The sequence below is a fragment of the Diorhabda carinulata genome, chromosome X (genome assembly GCF_026250575.1).
Source record: "Diorhabda carinulata isolate Delta chromosome X, icDioCari1.1, whole genome shotgun sequence".
Lineage (NCBI taxonomy): Eukaryota > Metazoa > Arthropoda > Insecta > Coleoptera > Chrysomelidae > Diorhabda > Diorhabda carinulata.
In genome coordinates, this window is record NC_079472.1 from 13,249,327 (window position 1) to 13,267,260 (window position 17,934).

Here is a 17,934-nt window from a genome sequence, read left to right on the forward strand (position 1 = left end):
TTTCCACGGATCTTATCTACAGGGTGTTTAAACATTAAGCTTTTAACTCAATCTCTTGTTGAGTTGCAGCGTGTCATATTTGGGAATTTAAAAAACTATTTGACATACTTGAATGGTTGTGTAGGTCCGTAATTTTTTAAATGGAAAAATTAATATCCGAAAATTTATTTGTGAGCGTATGTCATCATTCAGGTTTATGAAAATATTCACTAGAAGCTAAATCAGGAAAATAGATTGAATGAAGAAGTAATCTACAACCTAATTCGTAGATTTTTGGAACGTAGAGTTTTTTTTTGGCTCTCATCTTCGGTGTGAATTTACCTTAATGTGAATCTTTGTTCATTAGTTTCCGATATATTTAGTTATGAAATAAGTAAGACAACGACAAACACTAGGTAGAGACCATACTGGAGGGTGCACTCGTTGACATAACCTCAAATTGCATCTTGAAGACCTAAGAAGTGTTTTACTGTATATAGCGTTGAGTACCCGGTGTAAAGCTACCCTTAATTCATCAAAAGGGCGTTAGTGGAGTAGTAGAACAGTAAAAAATGAACTGTTGTCAACTTAATTGGCTCTCAATGGCTTTCTTCGGTGTCAATTTACCCCAATGTGAATCTTTGTTCATTAGTTTCCGATGATATTTGGTTATGAAATAAGTAGGACAACGACAAACACTAAGTAGAGACCCCAACTGGAGGGTGCAGTCGTTGACATAACCTCAAATTGCATTTCGAAGACCTAAGAGGTGTTTTACTGTATATAGCGTTGAGTACCAGGTGTAAAGCTACCCTTAATTCATCAAAAGGGGTAGTTTAATAACTTTATTAAAAAATATAAATTCTTATCATCTAAAATCTCTTCTTTTTGTCGATCAAATCTCCGCTAGATATTTTTGGAAATGCAATGCATACAAATGCCTGTAAGCTTGAAATATTATAAACTGCATATAAATGAGTAAGTAGAAGTTATTAAAATATGTTTAATAGTGCCTTTTGTCCAATTTTTAGATGTCTCGATAGTTAGATTTAGCTTATACTAATCTAGTTAGTCTCCTAACAGCTAGACGTTGCTTGGCGTTTGACTTGATAATGTAGTTACTAATATACTTTTTTTCCAAAATATATGATGCACTATTTAAATATTAGAAAAGTAACATATTACTAATTATATAAACATTTTCCTTTTAGATTACGTTATTTATTCTTAAAAATATGTTTCTCATCATATGTATAATGTTAGAAATTTTAATATTTTCATCAACACACTGTATATTTTTAGTTACAAATTACGGATCAACTCTTTTTATTGCTAAAAATTAACAACTACTTCTTCTTTTTTTCTTTTTCATTAACACGTGTAGGACGAGAGTTTCTGTACACTATTTTGTGCCTTTTCTCTTCTCAGTTTATTTTTTTTGCTGCTGTTTAACGAACAACAAAATTTATTCTAAAAAAAAATTGTTTTGTAGTTTCCAAATAACCATCGTGACAATTTTAATGAATAGTGGAAATACTTTCTTCTTAAAATACTTCTTTTTCTTCCCATTTGTCACTAAAGTCTATCTTCAAATCAATCAACTATTTTAATATACATACATACATAATAAACATCTTTTTGATTCTTAGTACCTTAAGGGTTTTTCATTCATCCTTCTTCGAATTCTTCATACAACTAGATATGTTTTTCTACACTTATTTCTGTTTTTTTTTGTTAATCTTTCGGAGTCAAAAGTATTTTTTATCACACCTCGTATATAGCGTTAAAATTTTTCTCGGAGTATTTTCAGTCATCTTTCTTCGAATTCTTCATACAACTAAAAATGTTTTTCTACAATTATATCTGTTCTATTTTATTTTTCTATTAATCTTTTTGTAATTTCTGTAAACCCCAATTTCTTTTGGATTGCCACTCGTATAAAAATCTAAAAGTGTATATAGGTAGAAGATCACATGTTAACAACTAATAAAAATTTAAAATTTTGTTTATAAAGTATCCTAACAAAAAAAATTGTATACATTATTTATTTTAAATATTTCTATTTGCTTAGGAGGAAACATTCGAGGAAATGCTGAATCGACAAAAGGCTGAACTTAATGCTTTAATGGAAGCTCACAGAAAGCAACAGTTAGAATATATGGGTAAATATAAAAGGCAGAAAGACGGAGAAAATAGATGAGTTTTATTTTCTTTTGTTTTTGTTACAGAGTTTCATCGAAATTTAACTGAAGGTACTTATATTTTTTCGTTTTACTTTTTTTATTTATTCGCCTTAGCCAATAATCAGAAAACGAGGTTATGTACATTGTTCGATAGGTTAAGTAATTCTTCATTCATACTTTTTTTTTGTAAATATTAGTTATACAGTTATCGAATATTCTAGAAAATCCTATTGAGCATAAAAACGTCAGAATTGAAGTTAAACATTTTATAAATAAAAAATTTTTTGTCAAATTTTAAGAGAATGTTACAAGGGTTTTACATAAAGTAACGTGTCACTCTGCTTCCAGTAATCACATCATTTTTTTTATATTAAAATTTTATCTCTCAAGTTTTGATGTGCGAAAGTTTTTCTTGGTAAAACCTCTGGAAAGTCTGTCCAGAAACAGTGCATCTAGTTTAAAAATGACCGATATAACGTTCACTATGAAATAAAAGTGTACGACCAACAAATTTGACTATAAAGTTGATAAAAAGATTCGTGAGTCCATTCAAATGAGAAGTTTTCTCTTGTCCTCTTTATAGTCCGGATCTTGCACTCAGTGATTTTTATAATAATAAATATTTGGTTAGCAATACAACGCTTTGACGACGACTAGGAACTGCAGGTTCACATCTATGATAAGTGTTTCAATCTGTACTTCCTTTCCTATTACCTCAACAGCCCTTGAAGAGTTTTTCTTTGATAAAGATCCATGAGGCTTCAATTATAAATATTGACCGTCACTGTCCACATCTATTATAAGTGCTTCAATCTGTACTTCGTTTCTTCCTTTACGAGGGCTGTTGAGAAGCTTCTATGGAAAACTATGAGGCTTCAATTATATATATTGACTATCACTGTCCACATCTATGATAATTGCTTCAGTCTATACTTCTACGAGGGCTGTTGAGAAGCTTCTTTGAAGAACCATGAGGCTTCAATTATAAATATTAACTGTTCAGTTTAAATATCTAATAAATGTAGTAATTGTTTAAATATTTTCTTATTCGGTTATTTTTTTACAGACAGTAAGAACCATTGAAGAGGATCAATTGATTAAAAGTGAGAATGTAAGGCTGTATAATAAATAATTATTATTGTTTATATTGTATTATATTTCAAAAATTAGATATTAATAATTACGATTGATGATAATTTATTTTTAATATCTCCTTTTATTTCTGGTTTCGTTTTATTTATTTTAGAACGTGAAATCAGTAATCTTATGGGAGATGATTAATTTTTTTGTTGATCTTTTTTTTCTATTATTCCTGAGATTATTCCTACATTATATTCATGTATAATTTCGTCTTGGAATCAATATAATATTGTTATCATTTTATTGACGTACTAATTTTATTTCTCTACCTATATTCGCTTCCCGAAAAAAAAAGTAAAATAACTACCTTCCCTCCTTTTGTTATTATATATATATATATATATATATATATATATATATATATATATATATATATATATATATATATATATATATATATATATGTAGGAAGATACAAGAAGGGAAATAAAAACTAGCAGGTAATTAACTTATTTATTATGGACATTGAACTATCAATTAGTTTTATGTTTTTTCCCTTTACTATTAAAATTCTCACCGACCCCATTTTCTAACAAGTTTTCTGAACATTTCCTCTTCTTTTTAGATTTCTTATCAACTACCACTACACTTTCTTGTGTCCTTTCCTCACTACTTTCATCATCGTTATCACCTGTTACCATATTTTCTTCATTAGCCGAGGCAAAATCTAAATTTTTAAAACCTTCCGACAAACTCTCCAACCGTAAAGCTTTAGCATCTTTCTTTAACTTGAGCTTCTCTTTATTCATCTTCTGTTTATTCTTTTTCTTTTCTTTCACATCTTTAGGTTTTTCTTCGACTGATTGTCTAACACTACTGACGGTTGGTTTCATTTTAACTATATTAGAAATTTTTAAACGATCACAAAGTTTATTGAAAGCAGTTTTTGCATCTTTCGCCAAGGAAACTGTGCTCCTGTATTCCCTAATCGTTTCAGCTATTCGCTCCCAATCGATATTCTCGATATTCAATACACAAGTTTTTAAAACTGACAGTAATTTAAACATTGAACAGATAAATTTTTCCGATGGTTTCTTATCACAAAACGATTTAAATAAAGATATAACATTATTTGAAAAAGCAGCATGGCTCTCATTTAAACTTTCTCTAATCGATTCTGTATCAACACTCAAATATCGTTGATTTGTATAGAATAATAGAGCCAATTCAGTTGCTTGAACTTTTTTAAACATCTTAACGTTTTCATCGAATATGTATTTCAATATAAGAGGCATCAAAGTTATATTTCCCGACCAAGATATTTTTACGAGGTTTTTAAAAACCAGATAGGGCGTTATACACTCCCTTTTATTAAAATAAGTATCGAATTCATTACTTATCAATTCATTTATAGAATTCTTCAATCGTTTTCTCACTTTCTTTGGGGTTGATTCACTATTCGCTAACAAATCCGAACATTTTATAACAAATATACAACAATCGGATATTTGTTCTCTCATATCTTGAACGATCCAAGTATTCTTCGTTCCTTTTTCTAATAAACTTTTAAGTAAATCACCCAGTACTGTCTCGTTTACAAGATCAGTATCACTGAATTTCTTCAAACTCGATAATTTTTTTATGGAAGTTTTCAATCTGTTTAATAAAGGACTTTGATGTTCATCTCTAACACAAAACTCTACGGTTTTCAAAAGAGGTAACATAATTTCCAACGATAACATCATAGATGGAGTCGAATCCAAATATTTATCGATTAGATCCAAAACTCTTATTCTAAAATGAGTCAAACTTCGTTGTTCTTCATTTTGTTTATTGCTTTTACCGTGATTAGGTCGGAATTGCTTGAAAGCTCCCGCTAAAGCCTTATCTAATTTTTCTCCTTCAGTTTCACTCATTTCATCAATATCAATACTTTCCTCATCAGATTTATAACCGTTGGAATTTAAAACTTGATGTAGTGCCATTCGTAATTTATCGTGGGTACTCTGGTCTTCAATATCATCCTCAGAATCATCATCATCTTCATCGTCTTCCTTTTCTGATTCTTCATCTGAACTATCAGAATCTTCTTCATCGCTAACAGCGTTCCCTTTGGATAGCGGATTCTCATTTTCTGGGTCCAGAACTGAAACTAACTGTTGAATAGTGGATGGGGTCATGTACTCACATAAATATGGAAATACAAGGTTAATTATATTCCTCAGTAAATGAGAATTTTGCGATAAAAAGTTTAAAAATAAATCGGTTACTACTTCTATCCACATCATTTCTTCGTTATCATCTACTTCAGTCGATTGATCTTCAGACAATACACTATCGTTTCGATTTTTTCTAGTTTTTTCGTAACATACAAACAATTCATTCAAAGCATCCGAAGCTAATTTAGGGTCATTAAAAAGTAGTAGCGCCAAATGAAGGAAGAGGGTTAAAAAAACCGATTTCAATCCTCTCTTTTTCCTCTTTTTTTCAATTTTCTTGATGATGGCTACAGTTTTCTCCCAAATCGCAAATTCTTCTGAGGTAATTGGTGTCCTTAAAATACTCTCCAGATTTTCTGGGGACAATTTGGAATTTAAATGAAGTACGATGTGCGATAAAATGTTATGCAACTCTTCCAATTTGGATAATTTAAGATCTAATGCTCCAAAAAACGCCGCTTTTAACGAAGCTGAAATAAAAAAAATATATTGAAAAACAAAAGATTTTTGTAGGGTTTCTAAGAACATACCTGATAATTCAGTACCGATTTGAATATTGTTTTCTTTCAACAATCCTAATTCCATTATGAATATGAGTTGCTGGATTTTCCATTCATTTTCTTCTTTCATGTTTTTATGATTCAACAATTTAATTAATAAATGGGCAGCATACAATTTATCATTATTTAACCAGTAATCTCCGTGCCCATATTGGCTGTCCACTATTTCACTACCATCTATTACACCTGAGAATTAAATGAGATCACTTGGATTTCTTACAAAACCATTGGAGTACTAGATAGAGTCAAATAATTTATTATATCCACATACAACGATTGGAACAGACACAATTTAAACACGGAGTAGAAGGTCGACCAAGAAGAGGTGGAAATGACAATCTAGAGCCAGGATAAGGAAAGATATCAAAGAAGGAACAAGCGGTAGACCTATTATGGAAAAAAAACCTAGTTTGGTTATAAGAAAATCAAAAAATCAGAAAGACCTAACCAATCAACCTATTAATACAATTTGCCCCAATATATATATATATATATATATATATATATATATATATATATATATATATATATATAGCCTAATCATCCACCATTTTGTTCTGATTTGATCTAATGTACTTATTGAATAGATGATCAAAAGGAAATTAGCTCCAAATGATTTCAAAGCTGGTAGAACTGAATGAGCCATTAAATAGATCAGATTTACTCTCAATTAACTGGTATAAAAGACAGAGTTTAAAAAAAATTACTATGAAGTTGAATTAAAAAAATTCCCTAAGTAAAAGAAAAAAAATTACTTCAGTATTTTCCCTTTTCTTTATCAATAAAAAGAAAACTGTATTTATTCGAACGGAATCAGCCACCAAATAGTCCGGATTCAATAGAACTGAATGAGCCATTAAATAGATCAGATTTACTCTCAATTGACTGGTATAAAAGACTGAGTTTTAAAAAATGAATTCACCAAACTCTTATTCCAAGTAGAAAAAAATGTGTTTGAAAAATAAATCAGATACTGGTATGAAGAAGTTAAACATCAAGCTGAAGAAAAAAAGAAAATGTTGCCCAAAATCATGAGGGTTAATTTGCAGAAAAAAAGATGAAAAAATTCAACAGTAAAAGAGAAAAGGAAAAAAGTGAGGTTAGAAGAAAGAAAATGAAGAATGAAACAGGGGTAAGATAAAAAATAAGAAATCCGAAAATATATTAAAATAGAATAGAAAGCATAATGAAGAGTCTGAGACTTCAGATGAAGAGTGGTAGTAGTTTTAGAATGGGCAGACAAATCTTTGTGTAGGAAATTATATTGTTGCCCAAAATCATGAGGGTTAATTTGCAGAAAAAAAGATGAAAAAATTCAACAGTAAAAGAGAAAAGGAAAAAAGTGAGGTTAGAAGAAAGAAAATGAAGAATGAAACAGGGGTAAGATAAAAAATAAGAAATCCGAAAATATATTAAAATAGAATAGAAAGCATAATGAAGAGTCTGAGACTTCAGATGAAGAGTGGTAGTAGTTTAAGAATGGGCAGACAAATCTTTGTGTAGGAAATTATATTGTTGCATTATTTTTGGAAGACAAAAGAAAATTTTCAAAGAAGTTGAAGTTATGTACATAAAATCAGTTAAAAGCAAAAACATTTTATATTTGTCGAGAAAGATATTTCGTTTATCAATAAAAAATCGATATTGGGAATGTTACCAACCCCTGAAATTCACTGAAAAGGTAAAAATATGAATTTTCTTTACCATTAGACATATTTTAGAACTTTCACATAGCTATTGGCAAAATAGATCAACAAAAATCATTTCGTTTGATTAAATTTTGGTATTTGAATTGAATGTTTTTCATATTTCATGATGTTTAATTTAAATCAATTATTTATTTCAATAAACTGTTAATAATTATTGCTTGTTAGGTAGCTTATCATCCTATATGTATTTTTAATTTGGAAAAAAAAATAATATTTCCATGTATCCGATGTCGATAAATACTTCTCTATAAAAATTTGAAGTTTTTTGTGGTGAAATTGGAATCAAAAAATAATTTAATCGAATTTAATAATTTAATCGAAATAAATGAAAATCATTATGGATAATATATAGTGAAATCAAATAAAATATTTTTTTTAATGTCTATAAAATTATTACTAATTTTTTTATCTAAATGTGTAGATAATTGCTACGAAATAAATTGAAGACAATGTAAGACAAATCTTCACCTATATCAATATTCCAATTTTTCAAATATTGAATAAAGGAGAAAAAAAATGTCTCCAAACAGGAAATGACTCAAATACACAACTAACTGAGAAAAATGATACTAAAGAGAACAATTAAAATTCAGTTTGGTAAAATGATTAAATCCAATATTTAAGCCACACAAAAAAACAAATTATTCCACTCTGTACATTGTTCGGATGTTAAAAAATGTCATTACTTACCTTTATAAACTTCTCCCAGTTTTTTGACTCCCTCTGTATCCAAACTCCAAGTAATACTTTGAATTATTTTAGAATGCGTTATTTTTTCGAAGATAAAAGTTCCTGGAGAGAACAACAACTTTTTTAAGATGACAATTTTAATAGTCGATGTAACTGTTTCCATCTTTATTTTTTCTGACAATGTTCCAAAGAATTTGGTGATTCTACTTTTGAAATCTACATCTTGATCTTTGCCTTTCAAACTTTTAAAATGATTCAACACTTGATGAATGAAATTCTTTGTTAATATAAGTGGAATTAAACAAACGTCTTCAAGTTTTTCCAAAAATATGGTAAACATTTTAACGGCAACCAAGAATTTATTCCTGCTAGGAATCTCTAGGTATCTATCGATTTCTTCTAAATATCTTGGTAGAATATCCGAAGTTACTAATTTCGTACTAATAACATCATAAACTGGATGTTGTAAAGCTGTAAGTTTCTGAATTATCTGTAGAAAGTGTAGATGTTAATTTTATTTATTAATTACTATATACAGACATAAAAACCTAGCTTACCATTAAAATCTTACATAACTTAGGAACATTTTCTTCCGAAAAGAAAGATGGATATTTTATATCAAATTTTAACTTCTTCGGTAGGTTGGGATACTTTGTTTGTATATTGAAAATCAAATACAGTGAATCCAAATTGTGTTCTTCCACTGGCTTGGAAATTTCATCTTTAAGTAATGGACATAGGTGGTAAAATTCTTGTTCATCCACCTATAAATTATATTAATCTAGAGTAAAAGCACCAATGGTAGACACTTTGTATTTAAGTTGACTAAATGCATATGTTGGTTTGGTTGAAAGGTACCTCACTGCAGTATTGGAAAAAAGTAAATATGGTTTTAGTCTTTGCTGTCTTGTTATAAACCCTACTCCAAGCCCAGCGATTTTTAAGCATCCCACCCAATAGTAGACACTATTGGTTACAGGTGTTCTAGCCATAGCAGAATGCAAAAAGGCATCCCGATTAAATTTGAAATTTCTAAACATAGGAAATGTTGGTAAAATGGGCAAAAGAAATGTTTAGATTAGGATTTCCTATACCAAGAATACTGTGAAAAAAATTGTTGAAGATTTGCACCTAGATACACCTTTGAAAGGAGGTAGACCTGGAAAGAAATGGTATCGAACCGCCACAAAATTTGATCAGCTCAAAATCTTTCTCCACTAAACCCCAGTTGTCCTAACTCCAAAAGCAGTAATATACCTGGAGATAAATTCGAAATCACAAAAATGATACCTACAACCTTCTTCTTGGAAATAGTGAGATGGTACTGCTAATGATTCTTTTTAAATATGAAAGAATACTAAAAGGTGTAGTCCCCTGTCAATACCCCCATCAGGCCAGTGAAGGTTTCACAAATATGTAAGCATCATTCAGAAAATGATGGACAAATCTTTGAGATTCTTCCATTGCCAGCAATGATAAGAGCAGGAGACAAATATAAATTTGAAGTAGACAGTTGAATAAAATCAAGTTTACTTAGACCCAAAAACAGTTTTTTTTGTGTAGTAAATAAGAAACAATGATCAAACCCTGACCCTCTTTTATAACCTTCTTAATATTTCATTAGCAAGGAATTTACTCAATCCTCTCCGATATACCCAGTACACGTTTTAGGAAAAACCAACACACTTACATGAGCCTAGCGACTCCTGACCCAGAAATTCCAAGTTACCTTTATTTAACATTTTTAATATCCTAATATGAAGCATATCTATATATCTGATACAAGTTTTAGGAAAAACCAAAACACTTAAATGAACCTAGGAGAGACGTTTTAAATTCAAGATAAGTTCACTCTTTTCTTAGAACAGCACAGTGTACAGATCTCAAACGCCCAGATATCAGTAGATCTATACTGTTCCTAGAAATTCGGCACGGGCGACTTAGTTTAAATTTTCGTTTTATATATAATTTTGTGCATATTGTTTTATATAGTAACTTTAAGTAGTTACTGAACTTTGATTATTTTGCTACCTCTTTGCAATCCTCGACCCTAAAACTATCGCTCATACAGCTAAATATGTGTTATAAGAGTTTTTCAAACTTAATAATACAAATTACTCAGGTTAAAATGCCATAAAAAAGTTTGTTATTAAAAAAAAAACCTTTTTCTTCTAATAGTGTCTAGCATTGGTGCTTTTACAATACCTTTGATTAAAAGTATAACTCAACCTACCTTGTTGAATGCATTTATTAAAAATTCAAATCCTAATAATCCTTGATAATCGCGTTCCTTGCAAGCATTTAAAATACATTTGATAATTCTGATTCTTTCTTTATCGGCTTTAAACCAAAGATTTGATCTGATTATTGCTCCACATGCAAGAATTTGACCGGTTAAAATATCTGCATTTTCCTGTTAAAACATTGATAACAATATTTTGAATAGTTTTAGAAATAAAAGAGCTTACTGATTTTGAATTACTTCCCGACGTGTGGAGATGTTTATGTATTAGTTCAAAAATTTGATCAACTGAAATATTAGGTTTTAAATTTAAAACTGCGACTAAAATAGTGTAAAATCCTGCCCTAGAGTTACTAGAAGAAGAACCCAAGCCTCTTACTATTCTAGATAAGGCATGATTTAATTCACCTTCCTAAAATGAAAACAATTAAGCATGGTCTTAAGTATAATCATAACCTTACCTTTTCTCCAGTATCACTTAAATGTTTTACTATATTGAAACTACCTTTTAAACGAATTTTTTCTTGTGGGCTTGTTATTAATTCGAACTGATCTAATGCGTTTCTTTTTAAATTCTTAACTTTCTCTTCACCATTCATTTTTTCCATTTTTGACCCTTATAGTTAAAAATTGAAAATAAGGAAAAATTGTTATTATCTGTTGGCAAAACTGGCTGTTAAATTTTATTTGTCAATATAACAGTGTGACCAACATATAATAGAGGCTATTTCGATAGTTATGATCTGCACTAAATAATCGAATTTCACTCATTACATGATTGATAACAAAACGTTATCGCTTTTAAAACTTAAATATTTAGTAATATTTTCTGCAGCTAAATTGTTCTACGGATATATATTTATCATAACGTATATTAAGTAATTCAATATTGATAATATAACCGTTCAAACATATGTATTGAAAGTTGTCAAATTTCATAACATTTATTATCATCACATTTTGTTTCCCATTATAGTGGCAATTCTTGATTGACATATTAATTCGTAAAATTATATTACTGCATAAAAAAGTCCATATCATTTATCTTGGCCGATATATTTTCGAAAATTTATAGTGTTTTAAAATGGCATGAATCTGTTGGCTGCCTTTTTGTGTTCAAGTACGCATTGCGCACGTCTAATTAGATGAAACATGGCCGGCCGTAGCGGTTATGACGAAAGGGACAACAGGTAAAAATTAAAATTATCACTAAACTAGTGGACAATTATTATGTGATTAAAAGTGAGGTTGAAGAAAAATATCCACTGATTGCTGAAAGTTTTAAAAAGTGGAAGAATAGTGTTTTTAGTGATTGTTAGTGGGAAGCGGCAATGCTGATCGTGATGCACATGCTAAATTTTTTCTTTACAAAAATAAAAAAAATCATGTTTCAGCAAATATTCTAATGTTTGCCTCTCGTTAGCCATTGCGCTCATATTGTAAAAAATGTATTATTTTTCTAATGTTACTAGTGAACCTCGTTTTTTGTTTACTAGCGACTATCAAACTACTTTGTGTCAAAGAGAATTCAAAGCTGAGGATAATTAAATATTATCATTTTCAGTAATAAATAACATCAACATAATCAAATCACATTACTTTATTTATCGATAAGCTAAATTTTTATGCAATGGAAACTTTTGAATTTAAAATACTGTGTTTGTTTATTATCAACAAATTATGAAAATCATTTACAAATATCCACACCTAAATGCCATGAGGTTGAAATATATTAGAAAATGCATAGGTTAATGAAAACAAATATTTATTTTGAATCATATTATTATTTATCATGATCAATTTAAATATCTATGTTTAGGATAGAAATGAATATCGAAATTTCCCTCTTTGAATTCATGCACTTTATTTCAATTCTGATTATTATATGTTGCATTAGAGAAAGTTAAAACTGAACATCTGAAGAATCAAACTCAATTACTGTGTATACACACAGCAATATTAAATAAAAATCAGTATGTGAAGTGTGAATAAAGATCAATTGTGAAATTATGACGTTGAGATAGCATACATTATCTTATCCATTTTTCCCTATTCGTTCTTGTAATAGATGTAAAACATTTTTATCTTTTAAATAAATTTTTTATAATAAATCGTCTTGATAGAAAATCAGTTATAACAGGTAAAAATTGACATTATTTTAAACTAATTGTGATCTATAATCAAGACGAATCATGAAAAACATATACAAAGGTCTAAGAAATAGGAGTGGACCCAGAGATCTGTGTTTGAGGAGAGGGACAGTTAAGATTCAAAAAAGTCAATTGTTTCATATTTATTAGTTTTTGCAATTGACATCTTATAGTACCTAAGTTATCAAAAAGTTCTAATTCTTCAATTTCTGCAACTTCTCATTTTGAACTTTCTTATTTATGATTCAGTTCAGGATTTCTGTTTTGATAGTAATTTTTCCATTTGCAAGCAAATCTAATCAACTCAATTCGAACTACAATTATATTCAAATACGTGCTTGCCTCTATTAACCCAAATCAGCTTGCACTTGCACATATTTACATCCTGCCCATACAAGCCATAACGGCCGCAAAGGTGTGCTCTAGGCTAGTGCTAGAGTGCAAGTCCTACAAAATCTGGTTAGTGATGGTTGCAAGATTCACTTTGTTTGGGTGTCCGGTCATTCGGGCAACAAACCAATGACGAGGCGGACCCACTTACCAGACTGGGATCGACGAACTCACCAATGGGCCCAGAATCCATCCTTGGTGTAGCTAAAAGTGTTGTTATTGCATCTACTTTTTAATATACTAATATTAGTTTAAACTGAGGTTGTTTCTTCGATTTTTATTTATTTTTTTCGTATTGGGATGATTTAATTGGGGGAGGCGATCACGCCCCATCCCTGGATCCGACCCTGTTAAGAAGTTGAAAGAAATAATTTGTACTCCATAAATGTTACTTCAATCACTTTTGTTCTAGTATAAGGAATTTTTTTTATTCAATTATACATTATTCCAGAGATTTTGGTGGCGGAAGCCGAAGAGGCGGTGGTGGTACTGGAGGTGGTAAAAAGCCTCTTCCCACTGAACCACCATTTACTGCTTACATAGGTAACCTTCCAGCTGGAGTGATCCAAGGCGATATAAATCTTGTTTTTAACAATTTAAATGTCAAGAATGTGAGACTCGTGAAAGATAAAGAAACTGACAGGTTTAAAGGATTCGGTTATGTGGAATTTGAAACTTTGGCAGATTTGGAACAAGCCATTGCAATGAACGGGGCTGTAGAAGTAGACGGCAATCTAGTTAAAATTGATGTTGCTGATGGTATGTGTTTTTACTTGATTGTTTATAATAAATTTCATTCTCTTAAATATAAAATTATTGTATTTCTTATTACTATTGTTAGTCAAGTAGATACTTATTTTGATTATTTAGTTATTAAACAACGGTTCACTGTTAAATATGGTGGATATTTTATAATCTATTCAATTTTAGGTAAAAGAAATGATAGAGGAGGAGGCTTTGATAAAGGTGGTAGAGGAGGTAGAGGAAGAGGCGGAGGAGGAGGATTTAGAGGAGGTGATAGATATGGTAATGACGAATTTGATGGACGGCCTCTTTCTAGAGGAAATTTCAATGATAGAGATAGAGGTGGTCATCGAGGAAATTATGGCAACTTTGCAGGTGAGCAATTTTTAAGATACAATCAGTTTTTTCAAGGAAATAATAATAATTCTTCAATCCAGTGGTTGCTGTAGTATATTTTCTATCATTTTATTTTTATCGTTTTGTTTCCTATCTCATTCATTTGTTGGTTTCTACCTTAGTGTGTGGAAGTGAAATTTGTGAATTGGAAAGCAAGAATGCTTTACTTGGATCTCCGAGTTGGAAGCACTGGCTGAACGAGGGTTGGGAGTCGAGGCAACCTTATAATCTGGGGCCGTTAAGCCCTGAACTATCTCGGCAGTCTTAACTTTCCTTTTTTTTCTCTGCACCACTGGTACTGCGGCGTTTGAGCTGGGTTTTGTCAAAAGCATTGGTCAGAGCTAGGTTCCATGGTCTCTGTTTGCTCAGAGGCCTCAGAGGGAAGAAAAGGATTTGTCATTGTTCACGACGCCTGGTTAAGACTTAAGTACCTTTAATCTTTTGGTTTGATTGCTGCTGCTTTAGATTAAGCTCATGAAAATGAGCCCCTCATCAACGTCAAGGTCCAACGGCTCCTTGAGGAGAGTTATGCAGCCAATCATGTGTAATTTTAATTCCAAAAGCTTGTTAATGTTAATAAAGCAACAGTAACTTCAATATTAGTGAAAGGAAACACAAGACCCATTACACTGTGGTAAAATGAGGAAGAAATTCAGTTAATGAGCTCTACACTAGATTGTTATGGAGTTGATTGATGATTTTCCATTGAAAGTTTTGTAATTTTTTTCCAAATTTGATTTTTCCGTTTAGGTGATGATGGACATAGAGGTGAGTGGTCTTCTCAAAATAGAGGTAGAGGTGGTGGCGGTCCCCCTAGCAGTGGTGGTCCTCCTAGTGGTGGAACGGGTAGTACTGGTGGATTCGGTGGAAATAGGTCGCGACCAGATAGGAAAAGTTTTTCAGAAGAGCTTCCTAATCCTGCCCCAGGTAAGTCAATAAGTTTTCGTTTGTAGTAAACCAAACATTTCTACTAATTATTATTTCAGTACGTTTTAATGGAAAATTTATTTTAGATACATCGGGTAGACAGAGATTAAAATTGCTACCAAGAACAGTAAAAGCACCAATAAATTCAACGGCAGATACGGAACGAAGTGTATCTATATTCGGTGCAGGTAAACCGAGAGAAGAAAAAGTCTCTACGGATAGCAAAGATGATTAATTTTGTGTGTGTCTCTTGTTTTCTTTTTATTAAGTTATTGTGAGAATAATTTTACATTAATGCAGAATGTAATCCTAATAAAAGTATGCGAGGGAATTTTTAAAAAAGAACTTCTGTTCTACCATTATTATTTTTTTTTGTTTCGATTAGGTCTTTAATAAATGCCGATTTATCTGTTTAATATCTTGGAGAGAAAGTTTTAGTTAGCGCTTTTCATGAGAACGTTCTAATAGCTGCATTTTACTGTTTTCTTTTTTTTTTCATAAAGCAGGAGTTCCTTGTATTTAAAAAAAATCTATATATGTTAATATATATTTTTTTCTTCTATAGGCGAGACTCTCCCAAAACATACTAGTTATTAATTAAGAGCGTTATATCGCAATCACTTTAAAATTAAGAACACAAGTGTGATACATCGAATTTTTTTATTTAATTAAATGTTGTTTGTTGAGAAAGTGTTATTCTTTTTGGGGCATTTTATTATTTTAAATATAATTTTTGCTTTTAGTAAAGTTGAAACCTTATTGATTTTTTTGGAAACTATTTCTAGCTTCCCATTTAATCAAATTGTATTATACGAACAAATATGTTTTTTATTAAACACTGTTCTTTGTCAAATTTCTTACCTTCTTATCCCTTAGCTTTTCAAATTTTCTACTGTAGCTCTTATTCTGCTTCGAATTATTTACTTCACTACTACTCCAGGAGTTCCTATATTATCCTGTAAGGGCTTCTTCAATCTTTCAATCGAGAGAGGATCTTCTCCATATTGTTTTTTGGCATATATATTTTCTTGCTTTTTTGGTTTAGTCTATCCTGCAATGGATGATTACTTCCACTTTTTCTATTGTACTCTCTTGAATTGGATCAATTCAAAGGACTATTTTAAGTACTCACCCTTCAAGGGCTGTTCCTTATGACAGCTTTTGTTTTTTCATATTCCATATTGCTCCAGGATTTCCTCTACTGTCCCGTAGGGTGTAGGGGTTTTATTCATAGAGATAAAATCTTCTTCATATCGATTTTATGTTATATTTAGTTTTTATTCTTCTGCGGTTTCTTCTCTCTTGAATTAGTTGATTATTTCTGCCCTTTCTATCGTATTCTCTGGGATTGGTTCAATTAGAACTTCCACTATGATGAAGACTTTTGGAAATTCTCTTTTTATTCTGGCAGCTTTTGTTTTACTCCTCAATAGTTTCTCCTCTTTACCATTGTATTATAACTTCTTTTATAACTAACATATTTCTCCAAGAGTTCCTCTATTGTCCTGTAAGGGTCTTCTTAATCTTTTGCTGAAATATATTTCCTGAATAATTCTTCAAGTTCACGTCTCTTCTTTTGACCATTTATCCAAAATGCAAAGACTTATCCCATATTGTTCTGGAAGATCCGGTATGGGCTTTAACTCTTAGAGAGAGAGAGAGAGAGAGAGAGAGAGAGAGAGAGAGAGAGAGAGAGAGAGAGACTTCTTCTCCTTGTTTCCTTCGTTTCAGTATTTCAAAACCCTTTCTCTTGTCACCTATGGATTACAATAGAAGATTGTATCGTTTCTTTCATAATACCTGATTTAAATCAATTCGGACGACTTGATATAGATTTTACTTGAATATATGGAGCATTTTTTAATTATCTTCAATAAATTAAAGATCGATGAGGATTATTTCGGAATACTTTGTTGTATCTAACTAAATTGACACTATAATCCGCTGTGGATAGAAACCTAGTTATTTCAAAATAATTCCCAATAGCGTAAAAAGTTTCTATCCACATTTTTTTAATATTTCTAATAATAAAGTGTCAGTTTTAATTTTACCATCGTATGGTCACTATTAATAATATTTGCTTCTGGTATGTTTTGGTGAAGCTTCCAGTTAAAAGTTTATTCTAAAAAAATGTGTATTTTGGTTAAAAGATGGCATTGTAAAAAGTCCGGATACAGCTTCTGTATCTTTTTTGTATATTATTAAATTTTTACAATGCTACAGACGTCGTTTACACATATTGTGCGAACTACTGTCATGTATAATATATTTAAAACAAATAAACATTGTCAAGTTCGTGCTTACCTTTTATTTGCATAGACACACAGATGATACCTGTACAAGTAGAAGGAGTCCCCAGAATGCCCAACTTGCAGCAGAGCATGTCTTTTTTGAATGCCTAAAATTTGAGACATACCAACAAGAACTGGTCACCACCCTGGGTGAAGGCATCACATCTGAGACCTTGGGCAATACAATGCTTAGCTCTGAAGACATCTTCCATCACAAAAATTTTCCAGGACCTGCGATGCCAAGAACAAAGTAGGACGTGTCACAACTGACACAGTGCGTGATCCCAGGATATGTAATAGCTCCTTACACCAATTAGAGGAACGTAGAAGTTTGGGTTATGCCTAGTCTCCCTAGAGAGGACCGGATGCGCTCA

General features: G+C 30.9%; 3 protein-coding genes across 3 annotated transcripts in view; 2 read left to right on the forward strand and 1 right to left on the reverse strand.

Annotated features, from left to right (window-relative positions):
* Window positions 1-3,545, forward strand: part of LOC130902209 (uncharacterized) — a 60,466-nt gene extending 56,921 nt beyond the window's left edge. The window contains exons 28-30 of the mRNA XM_057814145.1: window positions 2,051-2,141; window positions 2,208-2,231; window positions 3,229-3,545. Coding sequence (XP_057670128.1) covers window positions 2,051-2,141; window positions 2,208-2,231; window positions 3,229-3,245 — 132 coding nt within the window. The 3' untranslated portion in view covers window positions 3,246-3,545. The remainder of the gene's footprint in view (window positions 1-2,050; window positions 2,142-2,207; window positions 2,232-3,228) is intronic.
* Window positions 3,546-3,741: 196 nt separating this feature from the next.
* LOC130901595 (myb-binding protein 1A-like protein) lies at window positions 3,742-11,589 on the reverse strand. The gene is made up of 7 exons (XM_057813076.1): window positions 11,124-11,589; window positions 10,889-11,074; window positions 10,654-10,833; window positions 8,978-9,184; window positions 8,421-8,910; window positions 5,992-6,207; window positions 3,742-5,931 (listed from the first exon to the last, which is right to left on the reverse strand). Exons 1-7 carry the CDS (start codon window positions 11,268-11,270, stop codon window positions 3,776-3,778), a joined length of 3,582 nt encoding a protein of 1,193 aa, XP_057669059.1. The 5' UTR covers window positions 11,271-11,589; the 3' UTR covers window positions 3,742-3,775.
* On the forward strand, window positions 11,363-17,566 carry LOC130901608 (eukaryotic translation initiation factor 4H-like). Its single transcript, XM_057813093.1, has 5 exons — window positions 11,363-11,852; window positions 13,654-13,961; window positions 14,133-14,321; window positions 15,093-15,269; window positions 15,356-17,566. The coding sequence occupies exons 1-5, from the start codon at window positions 11,815-11,817 to the stop codon at window positions 15,502-15,504; spliced, it is 861 nt and encodes a 286-aa protein (XP_057669076.1). The 5' UTR covers window positions 11,363-11,814; the 3' UTR covers window positions 15,505-17,566.
* The last annotated feature ends 368 nt before the right edge of the window (window positions 17,567-17,934 follow it).